Genomic DNA, 20,327 nt, shown 5'->3' on the forward strand with positions numbered 1-20,327 from the left:
AACAAGATACCTCGAATCACGAGGATATCCAGGTCTTCATGGAAAATCTAGGCCTCACCTAGAAATTCTTTTGACTGTTACCGAATCGGTAACAATAACTCATCACTACCAAAACAATAACCCCGAAAGTTTTATAAACTTCAGTAAATGCCATATTAATAAAATCTTGTTACCAAGAGAATGGGGTCTCAACCCAAATGGTGAAAAAGCAATAAGAATTGCTGAAGGAAAGTATATTTACTTTAATTATTGGGACTATGTCTAAGCTTTTACTCAAGCTTTTTATTACCAAAATCCTAAGAATAAGCATTCATGGTTCTTCTCTATTAATCCAGAATTGATTAATAGACCAGTACCAAATTGGTTTTATGAATGGTGGACAAAATTTGGTCCGTCTTTGGAAATATTACCCAAAGAAATACTTGACTTGTACAACCCCTGGTGTGATAATAGTCCACTTATCATAAATATTTTATCTGAAAATTTAATCACAGGTCAATGTCCATTTTTATTCTTTGCTAAATTTCAGATTCCTTGGATATGGAGATGGTCTATCACCATGTCACAAGATAAATTCAATATTCCCATTTTAGAAAGAAATTTCTTTTATAAATGGTGGAACAAGATGAGTTCCGAAGAGATCCAAAATAAAATTATTATGATTCAAGCAGCCATAGCTGAAGATCAAAATAAAAAAGCCAAAGAGCAAAATTCCCAACAAATGTCCATGGGAAATTTGAAGAATTTCTTCCAAAGAAAATATCCAAATGAAATAGAAGAAGAAATTATGGTTAGAACGCTGGATTATATGAAGAATCAATTCTTCTCCACTTTTCCAACAAAAACATCAAGAGATGAAAATTCATCTATGAAGACTAGCTCTTCTATGGGATCCATGGATTCCAATAATTTTGATTGTTTGGCAGGAGAAACCCAAGCAGAGGACCCTACTGCTGAAGATTTTTGGGATGCCATGATTCAATCCATGGCCCAAAAGGCAAAGGATAAAGCCAAAAGATAGTAGAATCTCAAGACATATAGAAATGGACAAGAAAGCATCTTTTCTTGTCGGCCATTTCAAAAACCAAGTCAAGATGAGAATCTTATCTTATGGGAAAAAACAATGCTAAAGACAAAAGCAAAGATAGGAAGGAATCTTATCTCGGTAAAAGGCCCATGCAAGCATCTTTTGTTGGACCATGCAAGCATCTTTTGGAATAGTAACAGAAAATTTCCTGCTTTTGTAAGATAGTTTGTTTTTTGTGAATTATTATTGTGACGATGGGGCCCAATGTGTACCCGGCATTAATAATTCTTCTATGTTTTTGTAACCGGCCATCGTAGGTAGCTTTTACCGGCTTGAATAGTAAGCCTTTGTATCCCTATATAAAGGGAATTTCGTTTCGTTTGTAAGCACGCAATTTTCAATAAGATAACAAAGTTTTTATATAACTCTGTCTCTCATCTACCCACTTCCTTAAAATTCATAAAATTCCGATCCTGCCTCCGCTGAATTACACTTCTTGGTATCATCACCTGGTTAAAACCTAAGGTATATTTCTGAATTCAACTTTTGTCTATGAAAATCAGTGGCTAAAATTTTTGTTGGGGAAGGTTAGGTAACTTAGAAGAAACTAAGTATGTAGGTTTTTCGCTTGTTATTAGTAAATTTATATTAAGGCAACAAGTTGTAAGGGTTTTTTCAAAACTGAAAATGTTTTTTAGTGTTTTCTTATATTCATCGTTTTTTCCAAGGAAAGGGAGTGTTAAGATGATTTTAAAAAGAAATTTTTGCTGAAAAACATTGGACATCTTTGATTTAGGAGAAATCCTTCTATCCCTTCGGGTTGATAGTTAAACAATGTTTTTGTTTGCAAAGATGACTTATCATTTGTTGCCTAGATATATTTGTACTAAGAACAAGAGTTATATTTACCTACTTAGTTTTACCTAAGGTATCTAATCGTCCACAACATCCTTAGCCAGCCATATTTATGGATTCTGATGATGATAATCATCAAAATAATTTGATTAAACATGAAGAACTTGTGGAATATCCAAAAAATTTGGATAAACTTAATAAATGGACAATTCCATCAGTACCTTTAAATCAAATTTATAAATTTGGCAAAATAGATATATTATCTCGTTTTGCTGTAAAAAGTTTAGAACAAACTATCTTACAAAAGCAGGAAATTTATTAGTTACTATATAACCAAACAAAAAGAAGAATTGGTTTTTATGAAAAAAGACGAACTTTTAGTTCTTCAAAAACCTTGGGAAAGTATCCAAGGAGAAAAAATGGAATCTCCTTTTCCCCCAGAACAAACAATAAGTTTGGGTTCTCATACTGAAGCTACACCTTATCTTACCCTTCAATTACAAAGGGTTGAACAAAATCAGATTACTCTAAAAGAGTTAAATTCCATAATTAGATCCAACAATTATACTAATGCCTACCTTGTTTGTTTTGGAGAACAATTTATTTCGATCCTGCCTTTTGGGCCCCATCGTCACAATAATAATTCACAAAAAACAAACTATCTTACAAAAGCAGGAAATTTTCTGTTACTATTCCAAAAGATGCTTGCATGGTCCAACAAAAGATGCTTGCATGGGCCTTTTACCGAGATAAGATTCCTTCCTATCTTTGCTTTTGTCTTTAGCATTGCTTTTTCCCATAAGATAAGATTCTCATCTTGACTTGGTTTTTGAAATGGACGACAAGAAAAGATGCTTTCTTGTCCATTTCTATATGTCTTGAGATTCTACTATCTTTTGGCTTTATCCTTTGCCTTTTGGGCCATGGATTGAATCATGGCATCCCAAAAATCTTCAGCAGTAGGGTCCTCTGCTTGGGTTTCTCCTGCCAAACAATCAAAATTATTGGAATCCATGGATCCCATAGAAGAGCTAGTCTTCATAGATGAATTTTCATCTCTTGATGTTTTTGTTGGAAAAGTGGAGAAGAATTGATTCTTCATATAATCCAGCGTTCTAACCATAATTTCTTCTTCTGTTTCATTTGGATATTTTCTTTGGAAGAAATTCTTCAAATTTCCCATGGACATTTGTTGGGAATTTTGCTCTTTGGCTTTTTTATTTTGATCTTCAGCTATGGCTGCTTGAATCATAATAATTTTATTTTGGATCTCTTCGGAACTCATCTTGTTCCACCATTTATAAAAGAAATTTCTTTCTAAAATGGGAATATTGAATTTATCTTGTGACATGGTGATAGACCATCTCCATATCCAAGGAATCTGAAATTTAGCAAAGAATAAAAATGGACATTGACCTGTGATTAAATTTTCAGATAAAATATTTATGATAAGTGGACTATTATCACACCAGGGGTTGTACAAGTCAAGTATTTCTTTGGGTAATATTTCCAAAGACGGACCAAATTTTGTCCACCATTCATAAAACCAATTTGGTACTGGTCTATTAATCAATTCGGGATTAATAGAGAAGAACCATGAATGCTTATTCTTAGGATTTTGGTAATAAAAAGCTTGAGTAAAAGCTTGGACATAGTCCCAATAATTAAAGTAAATATACTTTCCTTCAGCAATTCTTATTGCTTTTTCACCATTTGGGTTGAGACCCCATTCTCTTGGTAACAAGATTTTATTAATATGGCATTTACTAAAGTTTATAAAACTTTCGGGGTTATTGTTTTGGTAGTGATGAGTTATTGTTACCGATTCGGTAACAGTCAAAAGAATTTCTAGGTGAGGCCTAGATTTTCCATGAAGACCTGGATATCCTCGTGATTCGAGGTATCTTGTTTTGATAGACCATCCATCATTTGGATTTATCTTAATATCTTCCTCATCAACATACATGATTTTTTCAGTTACTGGATTTTCAAAATAATCTAGTTGTTCTTGAGGTGGGTTATTAACCGCAATTTCCTTGTAGGAAGTATTTTTATTAGACGAGGAAGCAATATCTTCCTTTTTTGAGGAAGATGCAGGTAATTGCTGCATTTTTCTTCCTTTGTAAACTGTAGTCCAATCCCCTATTAGAGGAATGTTTGATTCAGGTTGGGGTAACATATTGTTACTCCCTCTTCCACCACGGCCATAGCCGCGGCCTCTTCCCCTATATGGGGTCATCATTTTTTCCCTGCAAAAATTCACGAGTTAGGTAGTCAGCAAGTGAAGTATTTTCACCTTTAATGTGTTGAATATCAAACTCAAACATAGATAATTGAGATTGCCAGCTAGCAAAAATTTGCTTAGCAACAAGATTTTTAACATCTTTTTCAATAATTGATTTAGCTGAGCTGCAATCAATTTTTAATAAGAATTTCTTATTAAGAAGATCATCTTGAAATTTTGAAATACATTTTATAATAGAAAGCATTTCTTTCTTAATAGTAGAATACTTAGATTGAGTAGGATTCCATTTTCCAGAAGTAAATCTAACTAATACTTCTTTTGATGTATCAGGTATAACCTGTTTAAGGATTCCTCCATAGCCTAAGTCTGAAGCGTCAGTTTCAACATTTTTGAAATACTTAGGATTAGCAAGAGATAAACAAGGCAAACATTTGACCTTATTTTTGATTCTTTGGACTGCCTGAGAATGTTCATTAGTCCACGGGCCAGGATTTTTTCTAAGCCTAGCATGTAATATGGCAGTATCTTTAGCAAGATTTTCATAATAATCTGCTATATAATTAAGACTACCAAGGAATCTTTGTAATTGTTTCTTATCTGTAATAATATTGGGGAATTTTGAAGCAAATTCAATACTTCTTTGTATAGGAACTATTGTTCCTTGGTCAATTTCATGACCCAAAAATCTAACTTTAGTTTGAAAAAATTTCATTTTAGGAGCAGATATAACTAATCCATTATGTTTAATTAATCCTTTAAATATTTTCAAATGTTTAATATGTTGATCTATAGTTTTAGAAAAAACTAAACATCATCAATATAAACAATTATAAATTCTGTATAAGGATTAAAAATATCATTCATAATATTTTGAAATTCAGAAGGGGCATTTTTAAGGCCAAAAGGAAGGACATTCCATTCATAATGTCCAAAGGGTACGGTAAAGGCAGTTTTATACTTATCAGATTCATTAATCTGAATTTGCCAATAACCAGATTTCATATCAAACTTAGAGAAGATTAAAGCATTGTTTAATCTATCTAAAAGGTCTTTTTTATTAGGAATAGGATACCTAATCCATCTTAACACTTTATTAAGAGGCTTGTAATTAATAACAAGTCTAGGGACCCCACGTTCTTTTTCAGCAGCATTGTTAACATAAAAAGTTGTACAACTCCAAGGAGATTTGGATTTTCTTATTAATTTTTTCTCTAAAAGAGATTCTATCTCCTTTTTGCATAGCTCCAAATACTCATGGTTCATTTGAGCTGGCCTAGCTTTGGTGGGAATCTGACTTTCGTTAAAGTAATCAAGATAAGGTAAAGAAATAACATGTTTCTTTCTATCCCAAAAAGCATTTGGTAAATCATTACACACTTCATTTTTAAACTGTTGCTCAATCAATTTGATTTGTTCTTTAATCTCATTTTTATTAAGTTGTTCATTAATATTTAATAAACTAATTTCTTCTCTAAGAAAACTTAATTGTTTTTCTTTATTTAAAAGAATACTTTTAACTTCATTAAGCATTTTAATATGAGGGTCAGTAATAAATTCAAAAGTGATTGTCTTACCATTAATCATGGTAGTGATGCCTTTAGTGTCTACATTAATTAAAGGCATAATACTATTTAAAAACGGAGTTCCCAGAATAACTCTATGAGTCATATTTTTTACTAAGATAAAATGGGTAGGTAAGCAAATATCTTGATTACAAACATATGTATTAGGTAATTTATAATTAACCGTTAATTTGTCACCACTAGCCTGGGCAAGGGTTTAAGTGGTTTTTGTATAATACTTGGTAGGAACAATTCCTTCCTGAAGACAATTAAGGTCAGCGCCACTATCAATAAGGGCAACTTCATTTTCTAAGATAAATGTTCTATTAACAACTAAAGTTATTTTAACAAACCATTTTTGAGAAATTACTCTATCAGTAAGAGTAAGAAACCTATCATTAGTAGTAGGACTGCTAGTAGAAGATATTTCTTAAACTTTAAGGTTACCTGTTTCAAGTAAGGAAACCCTTTGAGATAATCTTTGATTATCATTCTTTATCTGAGTAATTTCAGATTTCAAAAGATTAATTTCTCTATGTAAATCAGAGAGGGAAACAGGAGTTTCACGGACATTGGATTGGTGAAATCTGGATAAAACCTCACTTAATTGGTAAGGGGCTTCAATAATGATAGGAGATTCTTTTTTTAGAATTTTCTTGAATCAAAACTTCAAGCATTTTTCTTTTAAGCTTATTGTCAGAGATAGATTCAACAGCTTTAATGGCTTCATCTTGTTCTGTAGTAAGAACATTAAGACCATTCATGTCAACAATAGACTTCCAGTAATCAATTTGATTACATTGACAGTTATTATTGTCAGACTCATCAGAGGAATAATCTGATGATGATTCATAAATCATGTTAATATCTTCATTAGAAGAATTAGTCTCTGATTCAGACTTAATTAAGCAAACTTTCTCAAGTTGAAAACGTAATTGCTCATCCTCAATTTCATTGAGAGCCCTTTTCGTCCAACATTGGTTTGCATAATGACCAGCTTTACCACATTTGTGGCAAGATACATCAAGCATCTTAGCTTTTCTTTTGCCTTTATGATTAAGAGGCTTATCTTTTGGTCTACTTTTATTAAAGTGACTCCTTCTCTTATTCTTTTTATAAGAATTTTTGTAACTATCCTTATTTTAATGAGATTTATTTCTGAATGTTTTTCCTTTCCTTTTCTTACTTTCTGAAGATTTTCCAAGATCAAAGGCAAATTGATCACAAAATTCACCCATTTGGTGTTTTTCAGAAAGTTTTTGTTTCTTAAGCTGATTTCTAAGCTTAATATCATTACATAAGGTTAATCCTTCATTAACAGAAGTGCTAATAATTTGACCATAAGTAAGATCATGGTAATTAATATTTATCCCATCATTTTTACTTCTTAAAGAATTTCTCACCTTTTGAGAGAAGAAATGGGGTAATCCATCAATAAATTTGGCTTTCTAGTGAATGGAATTAGGAGTTTTTAATTGGTAAACCCTAGACAAAAAGGTATCTTTATACCATCTAAAATGTGTAAGAGAAGGACATCTTAGATTTTTAAGTAAAGTTTGAAGTTTCTCTCCAATAGGGACATTGTTTCCAACAAAATGTTGAAGGATAGAGAGACACAGTGTATAAACTGCATCTTCTTCACCTGTGGTGGCAATACTACTTGCTCCGGTTCCAGGATTTTCAGACTTAACTAATTTCTTATGGTTAAGAATATCTTTTTTCTGACTTTCAGTAATATAATTATCCCACCAGCCTCTTGATTGACCAACAAATCCAGTTGATATGAAAGAGGCAATTTCGCTGTCAGAATTTCCGTGTTGTTTACAAACAGTTGAATACATAATTATTCTATGTATTGTATCAACTATTTGCTTGTCATTTAAACCATCAATATTCCATTCATAAATGGCTTTTCCAGAATATGAATTCTGGTAGGGTTCAGGTTCCTCAAAAAGTACGTCTTGAGGAGAGCGACGTTTATAATAGTATTTTTCTAAGGGTTTAGAGCTATAAACAGGGTTTATCTCATTAGTATCTTGATTATTAATGTCTAAATCTGCAAACATATTTGCTAAATCATTGATGTCTTCTTCATTGGAAGAGTCTTGGTTAGTCATAACCGTTAAATGTAAATCTTTAAGCTTTTTCTCAAGAATGCGAACAAACTCATTACCATTTGTTTCCATTTTAAATCCTTCTATTGGAATAGGAGGTTGAATTATAGGGACATCTAATATTGTAGATGTAGAAGCTTGTTCTGGAGTATTAGGTTTATTAATAAGGTCAATAATAATTTTTTGACGTGCTATTTGTTTATTTAAAAGGTCTTTAATAGATAAAAGCTCTTTTTCTAGAGAAATAAATTGTTCTCCAAAACAAACAAGGTAGGCATTAGTATAATTGTTGGATCTAATTATGGAATTTAACTCTTTTAGAGTAATCTGATTTTGTTCAACCCTTTGTAATTGAAGGGTAAGATAAGGTGTAGCTTCAGTATGAGAACCCAAACTTATTGTTTGTTCTGGGGGAAAAGGAGATTCCATTTTTTCTCCTTGGATACTTTCCCAAGGTTTTTGAAGAACTAAAAGTTCGTCTTTTTTCATAAAAACCAATTCTTCTTTTTGTTTGGTTATATAGTAACTAATAAATTTCCTGCTTTTGTAAGATAGTTTGTTTTAAACTTTTTACAGCAAAACGAGATAATATATCTATTTTTCCAAATTTATAAATTTGATTTGAAGGTACTGATGGAATTGTCCATTTATTAAGTTTATCCAAATTTTTTGGATATTCCACAAGTTCTTCATGTTTAATCAAATTATTTTGATGATTATCATCATCAGAATCCATAAATATGGCTGGCTAAGGATGTTGTGGACGATTAGATACCTTAGGTAAAACTAAGTAGGTAAATATAACTCTTGTTCTTAGTACAAATATATCTAGGCAACAAATGATAAGTCATCTTTGCAAACAAAAACATTGTTTAACTATCAACCCGAAGGGATAGAAGGATTTCTCCTAAATCAAAGATGTCCAATGTTTTTCAGCAAAAATTTCTTTTTAAAATCATCTTAACACTCCCTTTCCTGGGAAAAAACGATGAATATAAGAAAACACTAAAAAACATTTTCAGTTTTGAAAAAACCCTTACAACTTGTTGCCTTAATATAAATTTACTAATAACAAGCGAAAAACCTACATACTTAGTTTCTTCTAAGTTACCTAACCTTCCCCAACAAAAATTTTAGCCACTGATTTTCATAGACAAAAGTTGAATTCAGAAATATACCTTAGGTTTTAACCAGGTGATGATACCAAGAAGTGTAATTCAGCGGAGGCAGGATCTGGTTTTTGATATATACCATGAGGAATTTTGTTTTCACTGAGTCTTATATTTTCAACAACTTCTATTTCTTCTCTTAATTGAGAAGTTGAAGGTCTAGCTAATTGACTGGGAGCAGAATAAAATTCATTTATAGAATTCACAGAATGTCTTCCAGACATGGATCTAGGTATTCTAATCATTCTTTTAGAGTTAAAATTTATCTCTAGATCTCCATCACTTGATTGGATTATTTGATCAACATCCTTATTAAGGATAGGTTCCGGTTCAATGGCCTGAGGGAGGTTCCAGGTTTCTGGAAAAGTAATTTCATCCCATTTAAGCAACCTATTAGTTGCAACATTAGAGGTAAGCAAATTTGTTTGAACTAAAGTAGTAGTTCCAGGAAACGATATTTGTTTAGCTTTAGGGTTTAATGTGGTAAGGACTTTGTAATAAACCCTATAACATATAGCCATAATTTCACTACCAGGTTTGAAATTGTAACCATTAGTATGAATAGTTAATTGGAGAGCGTCTAATAAATTTTTATCAGACATGGATAAGCTTATATTGTGATATTAAGCTTAGAAATCAGCTTAAGAAACAAAAACTTTCTGAAAAACACCAAATGGGTGAATTTTGTGATCAATTTGCCTTTGATCTTGGAAAATCTTCAGAAAGTAAGAAAAGGAAAGGAAAAACATTCAGAAATAAATCTCATCAAAATAAGGATAGTTACAAAAATTCTTATAAAAAGAATAAGAGAAGGAGTCACTTTAATAAAAGTAGACCAAAAGATAAGCCTCTTAATCATAAAGGCAAAAGAAAAGCTAAGATGCTTGATGTATCTTGCCACAAATGTGGTAAAGCTGGTCATTATGCAAACCAATGTTGGACGAAAAGGGCTCTCAATGAAATTGAGGATGAGCAATTACGTTTTCAACTTGAGAAAGTTTGCTTAATTAAGTCTGAATCAGAGACTAATTCTTCTAATGAAGATATTAACATGATTTATGAATCATCATCAGATTATTCCTCTGATGATTCTGACAATAATAATTGTCAATGTAATCAAATTGATTACTGGAAGTCTATTGTTGACACGAATGGTCTTAATGTTCTTACTACAGAACAAGATGAAGCCATAAAAGCTATTGAATCTATCTCTGACAATAAGCTTAAAAGAAAAATGCTTGAAGTTTTGATTCAAGAAAATTCTAAAAAAGAATCTCCTATCATTATTGAAGCCCCTTACCAATTAAGTGAGGTTTTATCCAGATTTCACCAATCCAATGTCCGTGAAACTCCTGTTTCCCTCTCTGATTTACATAGAGAAATTAATCTTTTGAAATCTGAAATTACTCAGATAAAGAATGATAATCAAAGATTATCTCAAAGGGTTTCCTTACTTGAAACAGGTAACCTTAAAGTTGAAGAAATATCTTCTACTAGCAGTCCTACTACTAATGATAGGTTTCTTACTCTTATTGATAGAGTAATTTCTCAAAAATGGTTTGTTAAAATAACTTTAGTTGTTAATAGAACATTTATCTTAGAAAATGAAGTTGCCCTTATTGATAGTGGCGCTGACCTTAATTGTCTTCAGGAAGGAATTGTTCCTACCAAGTATTATACAAAAACCACTCAAACCCTTGCCCAGGCTAGTGGTGACAAATTAACGGTTAATTATAAATTACCTAATACATATGTTTGTAATCAAGATATTTGCTTACCTACCCATTTTATCTTAGTAAAAAATATGACTCATAGAGTTATTCTGGGAACTCCGTTTTTAAATAGTATTATGCCTTTAATTAATGTAGACACTAAAGGCATCACTACCATGATTAATGGTAAGACAATCACTTTTGAATTTATTACTGACCCTCATATTAAAATGCTTAATGAAGTTAAAAGTATTCTTTTAAATAAAGAAAAACAATTAAGTTTTCTTAGAGAAGAAATTAGTTTATTAAATATTAATGAACAACTTAATAAAAATGAGATTAAAGAACAAATCAAATTGATTGAGCAACAGTTTAAAAATGAAGTGTGTAATGATTTACCAAATGCTTTTTGGGATAGAAAGAAACATGTTATTTCTTTACCTTATCTTGATGACTTTAACGAAAGTCAGATTCCCACCAAAGCTAGGCCAGCTCAAATGAACCATGAGTATTTGGAGCTATGCAAAAAGGAGATAGAATCTCTTTTAGAGAAAAAATTAATAAGAAAATCCAAATCTCCTTGGAGTTGTACAGGTTTTTATGTTAACAATGCTGCTGAAAAAGAACGTGGGGTCCCTAGACTTGTTATTAATTACAAGCCTCTTAATAAGGTGTTAAGATGGATTAGGTATCATATTCCTAATAAAAAAGACCTTTTAGATAGATTAAACAATGCTTTAATCTTCTCTAAGTTTGATATGAAATCTGGTTATTGGCAAATTCAGATTAATGAATCTGATAAGTATAAAACTGCCTTTACCGTACCCTTTGGACATTATGAATGGAATGTCCTTCCTTTTGGCCTTAAAAATGCCCCTTCTGAATTTCAAAATATTATGAATGATATTTTTAATCCTTATACAGAATTTATAATTGTTTATATTGATGATGTTTTAGTTTTTTCTAAAACTATAGATCAACATATTAAACATTTGAAAATATTTAAAGGATTAATTAAACATAATGGATTAGTTATATCTGCTCCTAAAATGAAAATTTTTCAAACTAAAGTTAGATTTTTGGGTCATGAAATTGACCAAGGAACAATAGTTCCTATACAAAGAAGTATTGAATTTGCTTCAAAATTCCCCAATATTATTACAGATAAGAAACAATTACAAAGATTCCTTGGTAGTCTTAATTATATAGCAGATTATTATGAAAATCTTGCTAAAGATACTGCCATATTACATGCTAGGCTTAGAAAAAATCCTGGCCCGTGGACTAATGAACATTCTCAGGCAGTCCAAAGAATCAAAAATAAGGTCAAATGTTTGCCTTGTTTATCTCTTGATAATCCTAAGTATTTCAAAATTGTTGAAACTGACGCTTCAGACTTAGGCTATGGAGGAATCCTTAAACAGGTTATACCTGATACATCAAAAGAAGTATTAGTTAGATTTACTTCTGGAAAATGGAATCCTACTCAATCTAAGTATTCTACTATTAAGAAAGAAATGCTTTCTATTATAAAATGTATTTCAAAATTTCAAGATGATCTTCTTAATAAGAAATTCTTATTAAAAATTGATTGCAGCTCAGCTAAATCAATTATTGAAAAAGATGTTAAAAATCTTGTTGCTAAGCAAATTTTTGCTAGCTGGCAATCTCAATTATCTATGTTTGAGTTTGATATTCAACACATTAAAGGTGAAAATAATTCACTTGCTGACTACCTAACTCGTGAATTTTTGCAGGGAAAAAATGATGACCCTGAAGGATAGAAAAACACTTAGAAAGGGGGGATTGAATAAGTGTGAGTTTAAATCTTGAGCGATAAAAATAAAATGCACAATTATTTTTATCCTGGTTCGCTGTTAACGAAGCTACTCCAGTCCACCCCCGCAGAGATGATTTACCTCAACTGAGGATTTAATCCACTAATCGCACGGATTACAATGGTTCTCCACTTAGTCCGCAACTAAGTCTTCCAGAGTCTTCTGATCACAACCTGATCACTCCAGGAACAACTGCTTAGTTCACTCCTAAGACTTTTCTAGAGTCTACTGATCAACACGATCACTCTAGGCTTAGTTCACTCCTAAGACTTTCTGCTCAGCCAACTGCCAAGACTTCCTCTAGAGTATTCTGATCAACCTGATCACTCTAGTTACAAACTGCTCAGCCAACTGCCAAGACTTCCTAGAGTATACTGATCAACTGATCACTCTAGTTCCTTACAACTTAATGTAATCTATTCAAGAGTTTACAAATGCTTCTTAAAAGCGATAATCACAACTGTGATATTTCTCTTACAGTTTAAGCTTAATCTCACTAAGATATTACAACAGCAATGTAGTGAGCTTTGATGAAGATGAAGATTCTGAGTTTAGAGTTGAACAGCGTTTCAGCAAGTTTGATATGAGTTGTTTTGGTGCGAAATCGTTAACCTTGCTTCTCATCAGAACTTCATATATATAGGCGTTGAGAAGATGACCGTTGGATGCATTTAATGCTTTGCGTGTTCCGTACAGCTTCGCATTTAATGTTATACGCTTTTGTCAACTACCTCGAGCCTTGTTCACGCTGTGTCTACTGACGTTGCCTTTAGTAGCTTTAACGTTCCTTTTGTCAGTCAGCGTAGTCTGCCACGTGTACTTCCTTCTGATCTGATGTTTGTGAATACGACGTTTGAATATCATCAGAGTCAAACAGCTTGGTGCAAAGCATCTTCTGATCTTCTGATCTTGAAGTGCTTCTGTTGCGTGATACCATCTTCTGATCTTCAGTGCTTCTGATCTCTTGTTCATCTGATGCTTCATAGACCCATGTTCTGATTCTGCTTCGACCATCTTCTGATGTCTTGCCAGACCATGTTCTGATGTTGCATGCTGAACCATTTGAGACACGTCTTCTGAGCGCTGAATTATGCGTACTCTTTATATATTTCCTGAAAGGGAAATTGCATTGGATTAGAGTACCATATTATCTTAAGCAAAATTCATATTATTGTTATCATCAAAACTAAGATAATTGATAAGAACAAATCTTGTTCTAACAATCTCCCCCTTTTTGATGATGACAAAAACATATATAAATGATATGAATTTGCGATCAGAAAGAGTAGACGGAAAAAGACAAATTACACAGCTATAGCATAAGCATATGAATATGTCTCCCCCTGAGATTAACAATCTCCCCCTGAGATAAATAATCTCCCCCTGAAATAAATACTCGAAGAACTTTGATAAAAGACTTCCCTGATTATTTCGGTAGAGACGATCATATAAGCTTCTGCCTTCAGAGAATTCATAGCTTCTGACTTCTGCTTCCATTGGACAGCTTCAGAACTTGAATTTCTTTGATCTTCAGAACATTCACAGCTTCTGACTTCTGCTTCCATTCAGGACAGCTTCAGAACTTTGAATTTCTGGATCTTTTGGAGCATTCACATCTTCTGATTTCTGCTTCCCTCGGATAGCTTCAGAACTTTGAATGTCTACCAACATCACTTCATGCTAGACTTGTATCAGAACATTGTTGAATGTACCAGAGCATCATCTGAGCATCTCTACATCCTGAAATGTTACAGAACAAAAACTAAACGACAAAAGTCAGCATGAACGAGTTAGAACATAAAATGTATATTCAAATACATGATATGTATCAGAGCCAAATGTATCAGAGCATTTAGGCTAAAAACGTGTATCAGAGCAAATAATGTATCAGAGCCATAACATTATATGTATCAGAGCAAATAGAATTTTGTCATAACAGGATAGACAAAGATATTCAAATTCTATTATCAGTGCTTCTGATTCATTCTTCTTTCTTGCTTCTGATCTCTGAAGCTTGACAGCACTCAGCTTGCTTCAGTTTCCAAGAGCTTATTCCTTTTACAGAATAACGCTTCTTATGGTTTTGCTTCTAGTGTTTGCTTCTGAAGATTCACTTCACTTCTTTGTACCTGCAAAACACTTAAACTATGTAGAACTTGCAGTTCTTGTTAGTGAATGTGTGGGAGCCTTTACCCAGCAACTGATAGATTTAATCAAATCATTTATCATTTATCTTCTCCCCCTTTTTGTCATAACATCAAAAAGAATATTTAAAAAGATTCAGATGTATAAAACGACAAAAGAAAACATTTACTGGAATGTAAAACACAAGGAAACTTTTTCATTGATAATCAAAAGATATTACAAAAGGTTCCTATGTTTAACAAGATGAGAAACATTCCTAGCAAATACAAAACAAGCAGAAGCAGCAAGGAAAAGAAAACTACAAAGTAGAATTTCCAAAGAGGAAATGACTACAAAAATTAAAAAGAACAACATTCGGTCAAGAAACTCAACATAGAAGTTGAGTATATCTTCCCACAACTCAAGAAAGTCTTCTGTCTTTGGATGAAAGTTGATAACAACATCAAAGAAGAGTCTGACTTGAGTGGTATTAGAAGAGCCATCCCGAGATGCACAGAGATCTGTCGCCTTTGAGTCATGGAGCTTCAACAGACTTAGGGTGAATCGCTAGGTTTTGAGAGAAGAAATGAAAAACGAGAGAGAGAAGAAAGAAAAAAAACTTTAAGAGGAAAACAAAGAGATAGGAAACCGAAGACCATTTTGATGAGTATTTAAAAAGAAAAGAAAATGAAACGTATGATGACTAGCATTTAATGTTACGTGACGTGAGGAGAGATATAATAAAGACAAATGAGGTGACTAGCACAGTTACCTATGGTCGGCGTCCCTTCAACTGCACGCGCGCATATCCATGAATAGAAATGACAGGTTTACCATCCCGAGATAAAGCGTAACAGCTGTTTTGCTTTAAGAGAGGTTCTGAATCAACTTAGACAATGAAACGTTAGTAATAACCGAATCATAATTTCTAAAAGAATTCAATCAGAACTTCTGATTAAAAAAAAATGTTCCACATCCATTTCAGAAGATACTCATACATGAGAACTTCTCATCTTCTCATTCTGGGCATAAATCCATACTGATGTTCTTCAGAATGAACTTAAACCTATCTTCAGCTAGGGGTTTTGTAAAGATATCAGCCCATTGATGGTCTGTATCAACAAAGTTTAAAGATATAACACCCTTCTGAACATAGTCCCTTATGAAATGATGTTTTATCTCAATATGTTTAGCTTTTGAATGAAGAATAGGATTCTTAGATAAACATATAGCAGAAGTATTATCACAGAATATAGGAATGTTACTCTCAAATATCTGATAATCTTCTAACTGACTTTTCATCCAGAGCATCTGTGTACTACAACCAGCAGCTGCGACATATTCTGCTTCTGTGGTTGATAGAGCAATGGTTGCTTGCTTCTTGCTGTACCAGGAGATTAAGTGACTTCCAAGAAATTGGCAACTTCCTGAAGTACTTTTTCTTTCAATTCTGTCTCCAGCATAATCAGCATCGCAGAATCCTACTAAGTTGTATTCTTTAGATTTTCTGTAAACTAAACCAACATTAGTAGTACCTTTCAGATACCTTAGAATTCTCTTAACAGCAGTTAAATGAGATTCTCTAGGATCTGATTGGAATCTAGCACACAAACAAACACTGAACAGAATGTCAGGTCTAGAAGCAGTCAGATATAGAAGAGATCCAATCATACCTCTGTATACCTTCTGATCAACCTTCTTACTTACCTCATCCTTACCTAGGATGCATGTCGGATGCATAGGAGTTTTGGCTTCTTTGCAGTCCAGAAGATTAAACTTCTTCAGAAGTTCCTTCACATACTTGGTTTGGTGAACATATGTTCCTTCTGATGTTTGATTTATTTGTATTCCAAGGAAATACTTGAGTTCTCCCATCATGCTCATTTCAAACTCAGCCTTCATAGACTTAGCAAACTCCTTTCCAAGTGTAGCATTAGATGTTCCAAAAATAATATCATCCACATATATTTGACAAATTAAAATATCCTTTTCAAAGGTTTTACAGAAGAGAGTAGTGTCCACTTTTCCTCTAGTGAAACCATTATCCAGAAGGAAAGAACTTAAGCGTTCATACCAAGCTCTGGGAGCCTGTTTCAATCCATACAATGATTTCTTAAGTTTAAAAACATGATTAGGAGACATAGAGTCTTCAAAACCAGGAGGTTGATGGACATAAACTTCTTCATCTATATAACCATTTAAGAAGGCACTCTTAACATCCATCTGATAGAGAGTGATGTTATGTTGAGTGGCAAAAGAAATTAATAGACGAATAGATTCTAACCTGGCCACTGGTGCAAAGGTTTCTGTATAATCAATTCCTTCATGCTGACTATAACCCTGAGCCACCAGTCTGGCTTTGTTCCTTACCACTTCTCCTTTCTCACTGAGCTTGTTTCTGAAGACCCATTTTGTACCAATAATATTGAATCCATCTGGTCTAGGAACAAGATCCCAAACATCATTCCTTGTAAACTGATTTAGTTCTTCTTGCATAGCGATTATCCAGTCTGGATCTTCTAGAGCATGATCAACAGAAGTTGGCTCGATCAAAGATACAAGACCTAATTGACAGTCTGCATTGTTCTTAAGGAATGCTCTTGTTCTGATTGGATCATCCTTCTTTCCAAGAATGACATCTTCTGAATGACCAGAAATGAGTCTGGATGATCTTCTGACAGATGGTTCTTCAGATATGCTTAGATCCTCCAGAGAAGCTGATACTTGGTCTTCAGATTCCTTGCTTCTGAGAAGCTCTGCTTCTGATGCGTTGCTTCTTGGCTCAACAACTTCTGAGATGTCAATATCATAACCTGCAAAATTATCAACCTGCTTTGGTTTTTCAGAACCAAGCTTATCGTCAAACCTGATATTGATTGATTCTTCTACAACCAATGTTTCAGTATTGTATACTCTGTAGCCTTTTGAACGTTCAGAATATCCAAGAAGAAAACATTTTTGTGCTTTGGAATCAAACTTACCAAGATGATCTTTAGTGTTCAGAATAAAGCATACACATCCAAAAGGATGGAAATATGAAATGTTGGGCTTTTTATTCTTCCACAATTCATAGGGAGTCTTATTTAGAATAGGTCTGATAGAGATTCTATTCTGAATATAGCATGCAGTGTTTATTGCTTCTGCCCAGAAATGCTTAGCCATATTGGTTTCATTGATCATGGTTCTGGCCATTTCTTGAAGAGTCCTATTCTTTCGTTCTACAACCCCATTTTGCTGTGGAGTTCTAGGACAAGAGAAATCATGGGCAATACCATTTTCTTTGAAGAATTCTTCAAAGGATTTGTTCTCAAATTCACCACCATGATCACTTCTGACCTTTATGATTTTACACTCTTTTTCAGATTGAATCTGAATGCAGAAATCAAAGAACACTGAATGAGTCTCATCCTTGTGTTTCAAGAATTTTACCCATGTCCAGCGGCTATAATCATCTACGATGACTAATCCATATTTCTTTCCTCTGACAGATGCTGTTTTGACTGGTCCAAACAGATCAATGTGCAAGAGTTCTAATGGCCTTGAGGTAGAAACAACATTCTTAGACTTGAATGCAGGTTTGGAGAACTTGCCCTTCTGACATGCTTCACAAAGAGCATCTGATTGGAATTTCAGATTAGGGAGTCCTCTGACAAGATTCAGTTTGTTAATTTGAGAGATCTTTCTCAAACTAGCATGACCTAATCTCCTGTGCCAGACCCACTGCTCTTCAGAAACAGACATAAGACAAGTCACCTTCTGACTCATAAGATCTTGCAGATCTGTCTTATAAATGTTGTTCTTCCTCTTGCCTGTAAATAGGATTGAGCCATCCTTCTGATTTACAGCCTTGCAAGACTCTTGATTAAAGATTATATCATAACCATTGTCACTTAATTGACTGATAGATAAAAGGTTATGTGTTAATCCTTCTACAAGAAGTACATTAGAGATGGAAGGAGAGTTACCAGATTTTATAGTTCCAGAGCCAATTATCTTGCCCTTCTGATCTCCTCCGAACTTGACTTCTCCTCCAGACTTAAGTACCAGGTCTTGGAACATAGACCTTCTTCCTGTCATGTGTCGCGAGCATCCAGAATCCAGGTACCATGACATGTTGTGCTTTGTCCTTCTTGCAGCCAAGGATATCTGCAATAGGAATAATCTTATCCTTAGGTACCCACATTTTCTTGGGTCCTTTCTTGTTAGATTTTCTCAAGTTCTGTTTGAACTTGGATTTAACATTGTAAGCAATAGGAGGAACAGCATGATAATTCTTAATGTGAGTTTCATGATATTTCCTAGGTTGTGTCACATGCTTCTTAGTGTGTGTAATGTGAAAACTTTGTGCATGTGAAGTGTGCCTAATATCATGAGAGTGGCCATACTTGAACTGATCATACAATGGCTTGTATGTAATTTTCATTTCCTCAACAGGTTCAAGTTTGTATGGGGTTTCACCCTCATAACCAATGCCAACTCTTTTGTTTCCAGATACGGCATATATCATAGAAGCTAGCTGACTTCTGCCAATACTTCTAGATAAGAACTTCCTGAAACTTAAATCATATTCCTTCAGAATATGGTTTAGACTGGGAGTGGATTTTTCTGAATCAGAAGGAGATCCAACATTATTGGATAGTTTTAAAAGTTTTTCTTTTAATTCAGAATTCTCCAATTCAAGCCTCTTTGTTTCAAATTCAAATAGCTTTTTCAGCTTTTTGTATTTAATACAAATCTGAGACTTGGATTCCAGAAGTTCAGTTAATCCGGAAACTAACTCATCTCTAGTAAGTTCAGAAAATACCTCTTCAGAATCTGATTCTGATGTAGATTCTGATCCATCATCTTCTGTCGCCATCAGCGCACAGTTGGCCTGCTCATCTTCTGAATCATCTTCTGACTCATCCCAGGTTGCCATAAGACCTTTCTTCTTATGAAACTTTTTCTTGGGACTTTCCTTCTGAAGATTTGGACATTCATTCTTGTAGTGTCCAGGCTCATTGCATTCATAGCACATGACCTTCTTCTTGTCAAATCTTCTTTCATCAGAAGATTCTCCACGTTCAAATTTCCTTGAACTTCTGAAGCCTCTGAACTTCCTTTGCTTGGTCTTCCAGAGTTGATTTAGCCTTCTGGAAATCATGGACAGTTCATCTTCTTCTTCAGATTCTGATTCTTCAGGATCTTCTTCTCTAGCCTGAAAAGCGTTAGTGCATTTTTTGATATTGGATTTTAATGCAATAGACTTACCTTTCTTTTGAGGCTCATTTGCGTCCAGCTCAATCTCATGGCTTCTCAAGGCACTGATAAGCTCTTCCAGAGAAACTTCATTCAGATTCTTCGCAATCTTGAATGCAGTCACCATCGGACCCCATCTTCTGGGTAAGCTTCTGATGATCTTCTTTACATGATCAGCCTTGGTGTATCCTTTGTCAAGAACTCTCAATCCAGCAGTCAGAGTTTGAAATCTCGAAAACATCTTTTCAATGTCTTCATCATCCTCCATCTTGAAGGCTTCATACTTCTGGATTAAGGCAAGAGCTTTTGTCTCCTTGACTTGAGCATTTCCTTCATGAGTCATTTTCAAGGACTCATATATGTCATAGGCCGTTTCCCTGTTAGATATCTTCTCATACTCAGCATGAGAGATAGCATTCAGCAAAACAGTTCTACATTTATGA

At 33.7% G+C, this 20,327-nt stretch overlaps 2 protein-coding genes across 2 annotated transcripts in view; one reads left to right on the forward strand and one right to left on the reverse strand.

The window, feature by feature from the left end:
- Positions 1-379: 379 nt before the first annotated feature.
- LOC131641708 (uncharacterized) overlaps positions 380-20,327 on the forward strand; it is a 32,294-nt gene continuing 12,346 nt past the window's right edge. The window contains exon 1 of the mRNA XM_058912007.1: positions 380-1,552. The gene's annotated coding sequence lies outside the window, so the exon portion shown is untranslated. The remainder of the gene's footprint in view (positions 1,553-20,327) is intronic.
- On the reverse strand, positions 2,727-9,037 carry LOC131641703 (uncharacterized). The gene is made up of 2 exons (XM_058912003.1): positions 8,982-9,037; positions 2,727-4,131 (listed from the first exon to the last, which is right to left on the reverse strand). Exon 2 carries the CDS (start codon positions 4,122-4,124, stop codon positions 2,772-2,774), a length of 1,353 nt encoding a protein of 450 aa, XP_058767986.1. The 5' UTR covers positions 4,125-4,131; positions 8,982-9,037; the 3' UTR covers positions 2,727-2,771.

Source organism: Vicia villosa, unplaced genomic scaffold, assembly GCF_029867415.1.
Source record: "Vicia villosa cultivar HV-30 ecotype Madison, WI unplaced genomic scaffold, Vvil1.0 ctg.003983F_1_1, whole genome shotgun sequence".
In the NCBI taxonomy this organism is placed as follows: domain Eukaryota; kingdom Viridiplantae; phylum Streptophyta; class Magnoliopsida; order Fabales; family Fabaceae; genus Vicia; species Vicia villosa.

Excerpts from the sequence above, each read along its gene's own strand:
- LOC131641703 (XM_058912003.1), bottom strand. The coding sequence starts at position 4,124 with ATGATGACCCCATATAGGGGAAGAGGCCGCGGCTATGGCCGTGGTGGA.